The 15,597-nt window shown below is 45.7% G+C and overlaps 1 protein-coding gene and 1 long non-coding RNA gene across 3 annotated transcripts in view; one reads left to right on the top strand and one right to left on the bottom strand.

The window, feature by feature from the left end:
- PDLIM4 (PDZ and LIM domain 4) overlaps positions 1-15,597 on the bottom strand; it is a 659,501-nt gene that overhangs the window by 333,370 nt on the left and 310,534 nt on the right. The window contains exon 3 of the mRNA XM_069652514.1: positions 9,936-10,014. Within this exon, the coding sequence (XP_069508615.1) occupies positions 9,936-10,014 (79 nt within the window). The remainder of the gene's footprint in view (positions 1-9,935; positions 10,015-15,597) is intronic.
- Positions 1-15,597, top strand: part of LOC138581300 (uncharacterized) — a 216,612-nt gene that overhangs the window by 64,500 nt on the left and 136,515 nt on the right. The window lies entirely within an intron of this gene.

Raw genomic sequence — 15,597 nt, 5'->3', positions numbered from 1 at the left:
TACGTAGCTGTCAATCATTTCTATTCTGAGATTGTCCAATTTCCATATGAAGGGTGACTTGTTGAAATGGCTATCCTTGATCTTTGTTTTGGTGTTATTGGTTTTCATAAAGTTTGTCTTTGCAGAACTAGATAGGGCATCAAGAGCCCAATGGTTGTGTAGTCTAAGAGCACGGTATCATCTGCGTAGGCTATCCACGATTCAGCCTCGCCACAAATACGTGCCGGATGGTTCTGAGCTACATTAATCATCTCATCTATGTCAGAGACGTACACATTAAATAACAGGGGTGCAAGTACACACCCCTGTTTTAATAAATAATATTACATTTAAACAAAAACTCTTGCCTGGTGGTGGCTAAAAATAAATAATTAATGCAACAGTTTCTTATATTGTGCTTCATGCCTGACACCAGCCTCTAAGCACAGTACCGGGACTGGGTACTGAACTCGTGCTGTTAGGTGTAGTCTGGTTTACAGGACCAGACTGTTGCCCCTGAGCTTTCCTTCCCGGTAGATTCATTTCACTGTTCAGCAATGGCCCCATATATTGGGCGAATAGTTCTCCAAGATAAATAAGGTATGGAGTTAAAGAAATAATCCAAAATATTTCCATGTGTAGCAATGCTACTTATTTTGCTGGTATATATTCCTCATTTATGTCACAACCGCGGGCTCCTGGCATTTGTGGAAGAGGTGGAAACATGGCGGCCGTCAGACAGTGCCGCCACGTTGTGCTCCCAAACGTCGCTAGCGGGCTAGTCATTTCCATCATGGCCGCCGCCCAGTGTATTTACCAGCTTACGCTCGGAGGCTCGGCGCGTTGCAACTTAAGTATTTCTCCTTTGTTGCGTGCGCTCCTGTTTCAGCTCACTTGGCGGTGATCCGCCTCTGTCCTCTTGTCCTCCCGTTTGCCTCGCTCTCTCCTAGTCTCTCCTCCCCTCTGCCACCGGTGTCTAGTGGTGGCTCTGTTCCCTTCTCTCCTCTTCCTTTGCTCTTCCGTTCTCCCATTTGTTTCCCTCTCGGGGTCTTCTCTCCTTGCCCCCTCCGGTTCCCGTATTTTTCCTGCATTCTATGTTTGGCTCTGTTTCGCTTACCTGCCCGAGTCTTGCCAGTCTTCTACCTACTCGGATTGGATTCCCTCCGCATTTGTTCCTACACATCGGATTCCTGCACGCTGAAGGGGTTTTTGTGGCGCAAGGCTTTTCCCCTGTCTAGCTTGTCTGTCACAGGGGAAGGTCACCGTTGATTCTTTCACAGAGTCACGGTGGCTTCCTTCCGCCGCCGGCCCTATCTACACAAGAAAAAGGGAACTTCTCCACGTCGATCCCGCGGAAGGAAGTTGGATTTCTCATCATCATCAGGTGAGGAGGAAGGGGAGCTCGAAGACTCTCAGGGCTCAAGTGGGTGTAAGATATAACAGATACCCCCGTTGGTACGTCCACACAGTCAGACATCCCTGATAATTTATCACAGTTGTGAAGTATAAACATGCTTGAAATTACTTCCCTGAAGAAGGTCTACACCAAACAATAATCAAGGTTGAAACAGCTGTCAGCACATAGGGTTGATATCTGTGCTGAAGGAACCGCATCCCTGCTGTGTATTATTACCCTCTTCTCCTAAACTCAACCTCTTATGAAACTGAGGCAGCCCACCGGCTGTTTTATGGTTGGCCTCGTGCACTTTGGCCCACTGCATGGTTCCTCATTTTGCTGCACAATCAGCACACCCTGCATTGCACCACTTTACTATGTTTGCAGTATTCGTTAAATCCTGCAAAAGTATGCACGCGTTGTGATGGATGTATGCTCTTAATATTAATAAAGACATGTATTGTTCAGTTTTGAAGAGGCTTTCACACCATAGATACACGTCCATCTAACGGGCATCAGTAGGTTTCTAAAATACCACAATCCATATTTGTGCAGTAAATACCTGTAGGCTGGTGAGACAATTAAGTCAGGCAACACTTAATAAAATAAAACATATCTTTGGGGAATGTTGCTTTGTTTCAAACCTTCAGCTTCTGGCGGGAAGAACACATTGCGCGTGTGCTCTCACACGCCTACGGTGGTGACGTTGCGCAGGATAACCCTTATCTACATATCACAGCATAACACGTTTATGATACAGAGGTAAAGATGGCGAGGGGCCATATCACCGTATCACCAGGGGCTTAGAAGGCGGCCTGGCAGCTGTGGCCAATCAGGGTGACAGAGGCCTTCTCACATCTTTCAACTGCCACCCGGCACAGAAATCCCATTGGTTGTCAGCACAGACCGTTGTTTCCCGAGATGACGCATCTTTCTCGAGGGCCCACGGCACTGCCAACCCCGCGCAAACCCCATCCCTCAGGTAAGAAAGACGACGGACCACAACAGTCTGAGGGAATTATGTACCACCACAACAATGAACACACAAAGCAAGCATGACAGCGGCTCGTATCCCGGAAGACATGCTCTACAGGGTAAACATGCTCACCACTATTAAATAAGCCATTTCCATGATGACAACTCGCCCTAAAATGGATATGATTATGACAAACTTACATAAAAATGAAACAGGGCGTTGCATTTCCACGAACAATACAGATATTCTGAAGGAGAGATTAATTTTGGGATGACGCATTTATGACCTCTAGGTGCAAGACGGCTTTGCTGCCACTGTCTTCGTGCCATTAATTTGAGTTTCCTAGCCCTGTGATCGCGCGCCCCTCCCAGGTCTGATATTCAGAAGGCCCGGCAAAGGAAACCCTTTTTCACAACGTTTAGTAGCGCTCATGGCTCAGAATCTAGAATCTGTTTAGTTTACAAAATTGTGTGCCATGTTCTGTTAAAATAATTCAGCTAATTGGGCTGTGTCACTGGCAAAGTGAGCCTTACTATCTGCTCACACATGTGGGCATATACAACAGAAAGACATACACAGACACGCACACACACACACACACACTTACATGTGCACACACTTGCACACACCCTTACACATGCTTACACATACCCTTACACTTACACACACGCACACATTTGCACACACTTACAGACCCTTCTTACACATGCTTACATATACCCTTACACTTACACACACACATACACACACTTACATTTGCACGTACACACACACACTTACACTTACAGGGATGTTCAATGTGATCATTGCCTAGCTGAGTCCACCATGGCCCCAAAAATAATAGTAAAACACAAAGGGGTAAATTCAAGGAGCATTAACTCACTGAAACTAGAAGTTCCAGCCCCCCAAAGTGTGCTTCCTGGGAGCTAGGGGCGGGAGTCGCAGATGCATCTGGGAGGGCATACCTGGTGCATGAAGGGATGGCTCCTACTCCTGCATCACATTCCACTGTGCCTACTCTCACCTATTGCGTGCCAGGTGCAGGGGATTCCGCAGTGCTGACAGGGGTCCCTTTACAGCAGTTCTCCTGATAGAAAGGTTCATGCGGAGCATGAGCAGTTCTATCACCTTGCTGCTTCCGCCCCTGAAACCTGGCAGGTAATGTAAAACATGTGTTGACAATAGTGAGCCCTTCAAGGCCTCTCATTGCCAACGTGAATAATGTCCCCACGGTGTGCCAATGCATCTGTGTGCGCAGTGAATGTGCCTGATACATGCATAAGCACAGAGAGACGTGTTCTGTGGGAATCTGGGAAGATCGTACCAGGTCATGCAGGGGTAGAAAGGGAGGGCCAATAAACACTCCTGCTTTATTTTAGTGAGTAGGCCGCAAACTCTTATGTTAACTTTGCGACAGTCACAACTTTTCAAAACCTATGAAAAAAAGGAAAGTTTCACATAGTATAGATGTTCCGAAAAAGTTGGAACATGAGCGGTTTGTATTGAATGCATTGAGGCTTACGTTATCCCAGACAACCATGAAGGGGCAATGACAAATGTTTAGTGAATTTACACACATGGATTGTTTTTGGGTAATCAAAGAACATGAGGAAGATAAACATAAACTGTGTCTTTTGAGGCAAAAATGAACAGACCGCCATGCTTCTAGCTCTTACAGGGGGCATTTTTTGAGAATGTGTTCAGGGTCCTGCAAGCAAGCTGCCTTTGAATGGTCATTCGAGGCAGACCGGTCTACAGGAAAATCCGGATATACGCAGTGCAGTAAATGCTTCTAAAAGGTGTGACTGAAGTCGCGCCACCTTACCATTCATTGGTGGCTTCTGTGGCCGATGATACTAATTTCCCCGAATTAATGGGACGGAAGGATGCGACACTGGGGCCTCAATTCTTTCAAGCAAGGTTTGGCCATATTTGTACATTTGGTTTGGTGGAGGGCCATCTTCATGTGACGGGGCATAGAAGTGTGCCCCAGGACCCATGCTGGCTCTTGATGCTCCTGCAGTTTCCCCATGTGCAGTCCTCGGCCCTGTATCACAAGATGGACGTCTGCACCAACGCTCAGTTTTTCTCTCAACACTGGAAAGGGTTAAACAAAAAATCTGGGAGACACAACCTCTTGACCTGAGTCATTCCTCTGGATCGGACCAATTTACACAGCTTTAGAGGGTATCAAATAACATTTTCATCAGAACCAGTGATCTGAGAGACACGGTAGACAGAGCGCTCATTCCCGGGGTCACCTTTAGCCCGGGCCAGCCCTCTGATCCTGCATTTCAGTGCACGGTTGACGCTCACATCATAACCGAAGAATGTAGAAGACGGGAGTAATTGTTATGTTAAGAAAAACATTTTTAAAGATTTATCGCAACACTTGTCTGATCAAAGCACTCTGCTGACACGTGTGTTCTACTGAAAAGATTTAGCTCCACGACTCTGATGCTTCCATAGACAGCATCTACTCAAAGGGCCCTGTGGAAAGGGAAAACCATGTCACATCACAGGCTGGCCGTGGCAGTTATCAAATTACAAGATGACATTTAACTGTGTGTATGTAATTTGATAACATCGAAAACAAAAAAGTCGAAAGTCATAATTTCGAGAAAAAAAACGTCGAAAAATAAAAAGTCGAATTTCTTTCTTTTTTTAATACGTTTTTTATTCGAAATGGGGGGTTCCACCTAACTCCCCCCTTTTTTAACCTTTTTTTTTATATACTAGAGCCAAAAAATAAACATTAATAAAAAAAAATAATTCGACTTTATTTTTCGACGTTTTGTTTTTGACTTTGTCTTTCGACATTTTGTTTTCGATATTTTGACTGACCACCGTGCGCCGGTGGATTCTCATGGGTACTTTTATGTTTCTCGTGTGTGGGTGAGCGTGCATGTGCGCTTTTGCGCGTGTGTGACGAATTGACTTCAGCCTTGTAGGAGTACAAGGATGATTAGAGGCTAAAGCACCACCCAGCCCTCACACTTCCAGAAACCAAGAGCCAACACAATCCTTAAATAAAACGGTAATAATAAAGAGATAAACTTCCTTCGCCTTTTGTGGTATCGTGGGCCGAGGGAAGGCTATACTCTGTACTCTCAAGAGGGGTGTGAATGTGATTCAGTGGCAACTGGAACAGCGCAGTATAAGAGTCGAAAATAAAGGAATATCCAATCAAGGTTTTATAAAAGATATACTTTAATTAAACACACCATTTACAATAATAACTAACCAGAAAACACTACACAAAACCCACACCTGAGGAAAGAACACTGAATAAGCAAAGATAGCAGATACAGCACTCTGGGTAACATAGTCAGGGGTGAAAGGAAAGCAAAGGCAACAATGTTCTTTCAAAAAGGATATGTACGTGTGAGCATAAAGGATTCAATGTGACGTAACCAGTCTCTTGGGCCCAGAAATGCACCAAGGGGGCAGTTAGCAATCAATAGTAAGCGCCGAACCAGACTTCTTGGCGTCAACCAAGGTGTGGACTCAGGTTGAGCATGCAGCAGTCACGATGGGCGAGTGGCAAGTTGGTGTCCAGTGGGGGTCGAACGGAAAGTGGCTGCAGTCTCGAATCGTCTACTCGCGCTGTTTGAATCGAGTGGTCTCAGGTTCAATCGCCCACCGTAGTTCGACGGCAGTGAACTGGTACCAGGATGCACAGGCAAGTGGATTCTATGTGGAGGCTGGTGGTCTCTGTTTGAGGAACACCAGGGTCGGTTCGATTGACTTACATGAGTGGCGATGAAGAAGCTGGTGTTTCAGACACCGGCTTGAGCAAGGCAAGGCAGCAGTACTTCATGGTTTGAGCCAAGGCAACAACACACTTTTGCTGGTGCGGTGCGGAGGATGGTGTCGAACAGCGGACAGCAGTTCAGAGAACAATGCACACCAAAGGCAGCATCAAAGGGTCCTGCTAGATTGCTCGGCGTTCAGCTTAGGTGAGTCACGGTACGGCGCAAGTCATCAACGACAGCAGGAATCTTGGCTGTTCAGGCTTTGAGGTTCTGGGAGTCCCTCTCAAGGTTGAAAGGGCCAATGTCAGTCCTTTCTTGGGGTCCAAAACAAGGAGGAGGCTGCCACATACCTACAGGGAACCTGCAACACGGTAAGGTCTTAGGCAACAGGGTGACTGGCAGAGAGGCAGGCTTATGGTCCAGGAGCAGAGAGAGAGCTGGTGTCCACCTTGGAACACCTGGCTCCACCTCACAATTGGAGGACTTTACAGTGGACTGCTCTCTCGGCAGGGTCCAGTGAAATCTTCTCAAGTGATGATCCAAAGATGCTTCAAGATGATTCCAAAGATGATTCAAAGAAGTGGTGGGAGACCCTGTCTTTTATAGGCAAAAGTGTCCAGGTGATTGAACTAAAGATAACCTGCTTCAGAGGTCCACTCTCTGCTCTTGAAATGTGTTGCCTTTGCCCTTATGATTTCACACTCAAAGTGCTTTGCTTCAGAGGAAGTGGAGGAGACAGGAAAAAGAAAGAGAGACAGAGAGAATCAAGATGGCAGAACCCTCCCCAAACTGTAAATACCCCTCTCGGGCTCCCCTAACTCTGACCCCTTTCCTTCTCAATAGTATGAAAGGTCTTTAGAAATACAGCCCGCAGGCGTGAAGCCTGGCTCTCTGTTAATGGGTGTGCCTCTTGGTTTCTGTTCTGAGGCCAGCGTCCTGTGCAGTGGTTGTCCTGGGGAACAGGGTGTTGCCTGCCCTTACAAAGGAACAAATAAATCTCTGAAGTTAACAGTCCTGTCAGTGGACAGGATTGGGCCTTTTCTGGGAGGAATACACATCATCGTTTGTGAACTGGGCCCACAGGGCTCACACATTTGCCAAATAAAAATGGATGCGACTGTAATAATTATGAGAATGCCATCCACCATAACCTAATGCGGGAATGGCTTATGTTTAAAGATTATTCTGTCACCAGGAGGTAGACCCATAATTACAGGGTTTTTGGAACAGCTGTTCATATCTTAAATGCAGCTCTTATGCTGCAGAAACATGGATGACACTGCAGCTATCAAGAATGATTAGCAGATTTCCCTTTCAGAGATGGAATTAGCCACATCATTGTATTACTTAATACAATTTAAAAAAGCCAGGGCAATTTAAAAAAGCGAGGGCTCCCATACCCTTGCCAGATGAAAATTCATCACAGTGGCTGCCTGTGCGTGTGTGTGTGTAAACCTTGGCCTTTCTGGCATGCAACATTTTATATGAGCAAAGTGAATCCGCAGGAGAGAACTCAAATGTGTGTGGGCGTGAAGGCCTGGCTGGGCCAGAAGCAGAGCTGGTGCAGGGATGTATGCCACCCACAGAAAAGTGCTATGTTGGCACCCCCACCCACGTTACAATGGGGCCAGCCAGGTTTTATGTTTTTTGGAACCACAATGCTGCACTCTGTTGCTCCTCTGTTATTGGTGCCCCAGACTGCCATCTAAATGATACTTGCTGCCCCTTGGCCAGGAGCTCACTGCAGTTGGCAGCAGTGGCAAGAGAGTGCGTTCCTTGAACAATTAAAAGCTGCTCTGTTTAGAAGGAAACCGATTGTAGCTTGAGAGTATTGTTAATAGAGACAAAGTGTCTTTAGGACATTTATCTAAAACCTAAAGAAATGTGGTTTAATTTTGGTGCTGCGCATATATGTGCCCTAAATTGGAGCCTCGAGTGGGATTTAGTCTTGTGCCCCATCCCTAAAGTGCTGGGAAGCTCTGCCCTTCTGGGTGGAGGGCAAGTGAATGGTTAGGATCTGACAATTACACAAGCACTCTATAGATTGCTCACATTCCCATTGATGAGGCCAAAGACTCACACGTCCCAATGACTTATACTATCCTAAAACACCGAACCACAACATTTATTTAACACAAATATAATCCTCAATTGGTTCAAAGATACACACACACTGTGGACATTGTATCTGTTCTCCGATGCACAGTCTCTGTTCTCAACATACTCTGAATTGGCATCTAAAAGCATTTACATCTGCTACCAAAATGCCATAGATATGCCCAGAGTGCTGTAATTCTGCTCCTAAACTGCCTTGAACGTGCCACCACAATGTGTCAATCCGGCCCACTTGCCTGGCATATACTTTACCGGTTGCCATTCGCCTTCAAGCGGGGCTGCAGTCCGGAGAGTCGCGACCCAACGTTTCTGAAAGACTATGCCACTGCCAGTCAGAGTGTGGATGTAGATGCCTACCCTGGGGCCAGGTTATCTAAACTTTACCCTTCTGCAAAAGAAATGGAGCCCGTGAATTCAGCACTGGCGTTGCTGCTGGTATAAAAGGGAATGGAGAAAACATGTTTGCGCTAACCCCTTCTAAGCAAAAGGTATTTTACTAGGACAAAAAGGAAGCAGACTCATTGTTTTACTATAAAGATTAAACCATCAACAACTCGGCCCAGCATACATAGGGGTCTCTCATATGCAAAAACCTGTGTGGCCCACAGGTATTTTGAAATAAAGGCCAGCAAGACTGAATAAGGGGTTCTAGGTTTAACACACTCACTATGGGTGCCAAGAACATTGCAGGAGGGCTCCATTATCTGCTGGCAATAATCTCCCAGGTAACAAAACAAAGGGCCTCATTACAGTTTGCCATTCCGGTAAAATTGTTCGTATAATTGCCAGTCCTATATCACTCCATGGAATGGGGATTTACTGGAGTTTCCTCCACCTGGATTATACTGGGATATCAGGCGGTGAAAAGGGTAGGGCCAGTTTGCCGGTATCCCGCGGGAATTGCCAGCGGGATACCGAAAAACTCACAATGACCCCCAAACAATCGAGAAGTGGGATTAGATTAGATAAACACCAATGTAGTATGGAAAAAAACATTGAATGAACAATTAAAATTCCTAAACAATATGTTTTCGTTTCATCCCAAAATAAAGCAAAACGGCGGTCGCAGGTGCTATTCAGAGCAGCAGCCTCACCACGACAACCTAGTCCCGAAAGCCATTACCTGCGCCGCGGCTGGACCAGTATGGAACGAGAAACCTTGAAAATCTTCAACACCATTTCTGAAGGACTGAAACCCAGTCCAACCCCAAACCAAACTCAAGATTACCTTAATGCTTCACAAATACATAAACCGCCAAGCTTGATCTTTTTAACAAAAAAAAAAACTCTACCAACCAGGAAACTAAGAGATCTGGAATCCAGCTGCTCTCCAATGGCTGCCGGGATGTCTGAGCAGGTGGACCCACCTTCTGGAAATAGCTACCACCCCTAACCTCAGATATTGTGCAAATCTCCTGCGATTTAGAAGAATGGTGAAACCCCACCTCTTTGAAAGCAGTCCCCAATCTGATTTAAATTATGTATTTGATAAACTCTGCTATGGAATGTGACAACATTGAGATAGGACAAGAGGCAACGAACGGTGCTATACAAGCTGCCTTTAAGACACAAGACCCTAATTCCTAAAGAACATTGACGTCCTGACAGTGAAAAGCTTGATAAACACATACATTACTGACAGTTTATCCAACGACAACACCTGTGCTGTAGAAAGTCCCAGCGCACACGTGACTGGATTGCTGTCATGACATACCTCTGAATCCAGGCTGTATTTGCGAGACTGCGCCCTCCGGTCCTCCACAGGATCTGGAGCCCAGGCTTTGCCATCAGCTCTGTAACAGAAAGGGTGAGAGGTGAGCGAGTTCTCCAGACGTGGTCTGTGACTCGTAGAAGGACCAACCCTGGCATTAAGTTAACACTGATAAAGCTGGCATGATTCAGGCTGGTGCACTGGAATTCACAACTTTCATGCCCAATGTATGGATCCGTAAGATTTGATTTGAAATAATAATGATGGGCGATAAAACAATGCAAGGAGTTAAGCTCCCGATTCAGAGTTCTGGGCATAGTCTGCTGTCACAGGTTCGAATCCTGGCCTGCCGACTCATCCCTTAATCTTTCGGAGGTCACGAAGGTAAGTACCTTTAAGGCTGGTACAGCCCAGTCTTCCTGGGTTTTTGGTGCTACATATGTGGTTCAACAAGAAATGGGTGGCAGAGTTAACGCTCCCCTCGGGTACCATGTATGCCCTCTGCCCTCTCTGCGACTCACCAGCCTTTAATGTGGGTGTCCTTCTTTAAAGACCACGTATGATCATTGTTAAGCTTACGCCTGTTCCATTGGGGCGCCATGGACCTTTATGCAGGGGTTCCCTCTACACAAGGTGCACATTTACATAATTGTACATGCATGTCATGACAAAAAACTCAGAACACTAAATAAAGGCATTTTGAACCAAACCCGTTACAGATCTTTACTTCACTTCTCCTGTCTTCTGCTATGCAGAACAAGGACGCAGGCATCCTCACAGAAAGCGAGGGCCAGGTGAATGATCTTGTGGGTTATGGAATCTTCAGTGAACATTACACACATTGTGTCAGCCTCTGTGGGAGATCAGTCAATCTGTTCATTGAAACTTCTAAATTTCTATTGGTCTATCTAGGGTCTCTGAGGGAGCTCAGTTTTACTGTGGACAGACCCACATGCACTCACACATGCGCACCCACGTACACCTATGCACATATATACATTATTCCGGTTTCTGGGTCACTTCCTGCCTCAGTCTAAGGTACCAGCTGAGATGCAGATCTGTGTGTGAGGAGCATTGCTAAACCGGCATATCCTTTGGGTCCAGCTTAGCCACACTCCGGTCCCATTTAGTGGATGGTGGTGGTTTCACCATGATACAAGCTTCAGATCTCTGATCAAAATCTGCAGTGAGCGAGCCCTATTTGTTATAGGAAAGCCATGACTCGGTCACCTCTGCATCCCAATTGTTGGGTTGGTAGCAGCCTGGCCAGGAAACTAACAAACCAGGGATTTGCTCTCAGGCTCAGTCTCATCATCGTCCAGCCCTCTAAGCCAAGGGGAAGTCTGACACCTTACGAAGACTTGGTGGAGCTAGCTTCCCATTGTTTCGCTCTCAGGAGTCCTCCCTGGACCTGTAGACATCATGCCTTCATATTCTAGAAGCATGGTGGGGGGCCCTCTCTGGCAGATAGGGGGCCTGCGGACCTACCAATGGGGCGGCCCATGCCACAGGCTTACCATGAGCAGCAGAACTACTGCTGACCCTCAGGAGGGTGCCCTTATTTCTACCCATGACATTTCCCATCTCCAAAGCTCTGATCCGCTCTCTGCCAGGGATTCAGCCTGCATGCCTCGAATGCATCCGCAGATTCTATAACGCCTACATGCATGTCAATTTAAGTGATTGTTAAATAACGAAATATGTATCCTTGAATGATTTGATGTTGGTAAATATTCAATGATTATTTTATTGGATTGTTCAGCTCAAAATGCATTCAACATTATCCACCAACTACATTGCACAACGCGTCGATCTACGCTGTCTTCTTGCTGCGGCCGATGGAGCAGAAGTTTAGACAACTTTGAGAACTTGGAACACGTATCGTATTTGTTTATTTATAACGCGCAAACCATCGGGCCCGGAGGCAAAGCCAATGTAATACATTTATGGAGAATACATTGCGTCTTAACCAATAAGCAAGGAATGTAAGCCTAAGAATGACTCTGACCTCAGCATCACTGAATACACAGTAATCACTGGATTCTTTATCAGCGTTACATGTGTATATACATCTATGATTATTATCAACCCCTTAAAGGAAGAAAAAGGAATGTGTGCCATGGAATAAGTGGGTTTATTCATGAGTCTAACCGTCTATTGACGAAAGCTAGGCGGAACATGCCACTGCAGCGCCAGCATGCATGTGCGTGCAACTGCACAGATTCATTGACTTACTGAGCTGGCACTGCCAGCTTCACCCACACCCCAGGCCTAGCATCTTCTCATCTGCCTGACTCTTGCCGGGGAAAAGGCATCTAGTCCCTAAACAGCGAGCAGAAATTGAGGGTGATCACAGGCTGCATTTGTCTCCACCACATTGAAAATAGACCGTCACTTCCGTTTAACAAAGGGGAATGTAATCCTCATAGGCCAGGCTCCACCAGACACTCGCTAATGGCTCCCAAAGGGGGGCTACTTTAGTAATTATAACACTCAATATTACTGCATTTAGAGACAGGAGACATCTGACATGAAGTGCTTAATACAACGCGACATCATTACTATGCAGCTTTACTGTATAGTCATGGCTCCTGACTTTGGCAATAACTTTCATAGGGAAACGTGGACTGGAAGGTGACAGTGACACCAAGAGTGGAAGATTCACCAAAATGTCAGGGGTAGCGGAAGTGACATCACACGATGCTTGAACTCTGATGACATCACAGGAATTGATGTCATTTGACCCCACCCCAAAGTGAGATCACAGCAAGCAATGGAACATGACCTTTCACACTTTGACAAAACAGGAAGTGGCATCACATAGAATTGGTCCTAAGTATTTTTAAAAAAAAGGTAGCAGGTGCTCCTCCATGCTGCTTTCTCGCTCTCAGGGGGCAAGTGCCGCCTTGCGTTTCGGATCAACCAGAGACCTTGTTAGATTACGCCACCCACATCTTTCTGCTCCCCATACTTCCACCATTCATCAGCTCCACATTAAGGTAGCCATTTTGTGGGAAGCCGGCCATGCCCGCCCCCCATATCCTCTTGTACAGTTTGTACAGTTTGTACAGTAACTCATCTCTCTTTACTATAGTGGCCGATTGCCTTTGCTAAGTCCAGGCATGGGTTTCTGCAACCTAGTGACCAATTGACTGCGCCCCCCTTTTTTATTCCCCTTTAACTTGTTTGATATACCTCAGTCTTCCCCACCAGGGGCACTAGCACAGTGGATACAACAGTCATCCAATGGGATGCCATTTATTATCTCTAACTATCATTTAGCAGTCTTTATTTCTCTCCTATATGGTCATATAGGGGCCAATTCACAAAGCCTTTCCAGGAGTATTGTTGACATACTTCTAGAAAACTGTGAAACTTACTCTGAGTAAATAGAAATTATGAGTGATGCACAAAATGATTTATGTTTTTTTCTGTTGGTATACATTTTTCTGTAAATTATACACAGTTGAGTAGTTTACTCCAACACAGGCTTATGTGACCATTCCAGTGTCACATGACTGTTCTGAGGGGGTGTCAGCAGTGGAGGCGAGGGTCGTTATGAGAAAGAGGAACATTTCCACAAAAGAGTACATTTACGTGCAGGGATGTCATTTCACCAAAATACCAGCGGTAGTGGAAGTGACATCACATGGCCTCTGATGACATCACAGGAAGTGATGTCATTTGACCCCACCCCGAAGTGACATCACAGGAAGCGATGGGACACAACCTTTCACCCCTTGACAAAATAGGAAGTGGCATCACATAGCATTGTTCCTAAGTACACTACAAAACATATGGTTACAATATCACTGTAATGTGATATACATTTCATACAAGAATGTATCACCATATGTATCTTAATATCAGTGTGTATAGGCCCATATTACCATGAATGCAAGCAGACGTCCAAGCCAAATGACAATGATGTGTTATGATGTGTTATTATAAAGCATTTACGCTTAAGCGCTTTATATAGAACAAATGTACATACAATATCACCCAATCTGTGCTGGTACTCATTTATAAACCTCAGAAGGATGAAAGGCTGATTTAGCCTTGCCGAGATTCGAACCTGCAACCTGCAGAACACATACACATTGCAGCAGTGAGCCCTCAACCCATTGAACTATCTTACCGGCTAGAGTTATCTTACAAGCTATAGTAAAATGAGCAATTACATGTCTGAATGTCCTCAAAGTCAGAAAGCAAATTACACTCTGTAGTGGATACCATTAAACTGGTTACTGAGATTTAACAGCAGGACAGTTCATCTGCAGGTCAAGTGCAAAGTTGGCCACATGTCAAGCCTGCGTGGATCTACTTTTCAGGCTTCAGAGGTTGGCAAAATACATACCATTGGGAGGGTTCATAACTGTGTATTTGAGAAGTGCAGGGAAAGCAGCGCACTCACAAGGCATCCCGTACTCTGGACACTTGTTACCTCATACATGCAAACAAATATCCTGAACAGTATGCCAGGGAGATAGGAAGGATAGACATATTGCAACAAAGCATTTATTCTGGCACAAGGACATCAAAGGCCACGGTATGTGCTATGGTCAAACATTTCTACGTTGTACACAAGCTTTTAGGAACAAGGATTTTGTCAAGTAACTGAGGACACCAAGTTGGAATGTCTTGTGATGATCGTAACAGAGACAACAGCAGAAAAAAACATGCTATAGTTCCATCTTGCGAAAAGCAAAACACATAGGGCCTCATTATAACCCAGGCAGTACGGGGTTAACGGCGCCAGACGTGCAGATGTGCAGAGCGGGTCCCGTGAGGGGCGGAGGGAGCAAACAACAGGCCACTCGTAATCGGCCTGTTGTTTGCTCCTTCCGCCAGTCCCATTCAGCCCTATGGCGGCTGAAGTGGGAATGGGGAAGGCCAGGGCCCGGGTTCCTAGAAGGAGGAATTACCGGGCCCTCCGATCTGGGAATGGCCCGGTAATTCCTCATTCTGGGAACCTGGACCCGGACGCGATTTCGGCGGGCCAATAGCAGCATGGCTACCGCCGAGATCGTAATGAGGCCCATAGTCCGAAATGGATGCTTATCCTACTCTAAATGCTTTTTTGACATTTTTGTCAGCATTGTGAATTCGAGGTGTTTAAGAACAGACTCAATCAGTGACTCACTCCCTGAAGTGTCCCTGAAATAAACCTTTAATGAGTCTTAATGAGTCTACCAATTATTTTATAAAATTCCAGAACGACAAATTATTTGTTTATCCTATCCTCCCTTTTTAGGGTCACTGCTCAAAGTGTTACACTTGTGAAAACCCAGTTTTTTTTAAGTGGCCTGAACAAGAAAGCCAGCCACGCCACAAACAAAGAGCCACATGGCGTTGGCCACAGTCCAGGAGCTTCCATTTAATTTTTTTTTTTTAGCGGTGCAAAAGAAAGTTGAGGGGTAGCAAGGGAGTCCTCAGAGGTTACAGGTGCGACCCTTGGTGACTCCCAAATGATGTCCCTGAAAGTTGACAGTGAAACCTGGAGCAGAAGGTGGATAGTGAAACATGGTGTGGAATGTGATAGTGAAATGAAAGGTGGATAGTGAAACGTGGAGTGGCAGCAGATAGTGAAATGTGGAACGGAAGATGAATAATGAAATGCAGAATGGAAGATGGCTAGTGAAACATTGCGTGGAAGGTGATCGTG

The sequence above is a fragment of the Ambystoma mexicanum genome, chromosome 3p (genome assembly GCF_040938575.1).
Source record: "Ambystoma mexicanum isolate Mex_15411 chromosome 3p, UKY_AmexF1_1, whole genome shotgun sequence".
Classification (NCBI taxonomy): domain Eukaryota; kingdom Metazoa; phylum Chordata; class Amphibia; order Caudata; family Ambystomatidae; genus Ambystoma; species Ambystoma mexicanum.
This window is presented reverse-complemented; position numbering and strand designations above follow the sequence as displayed.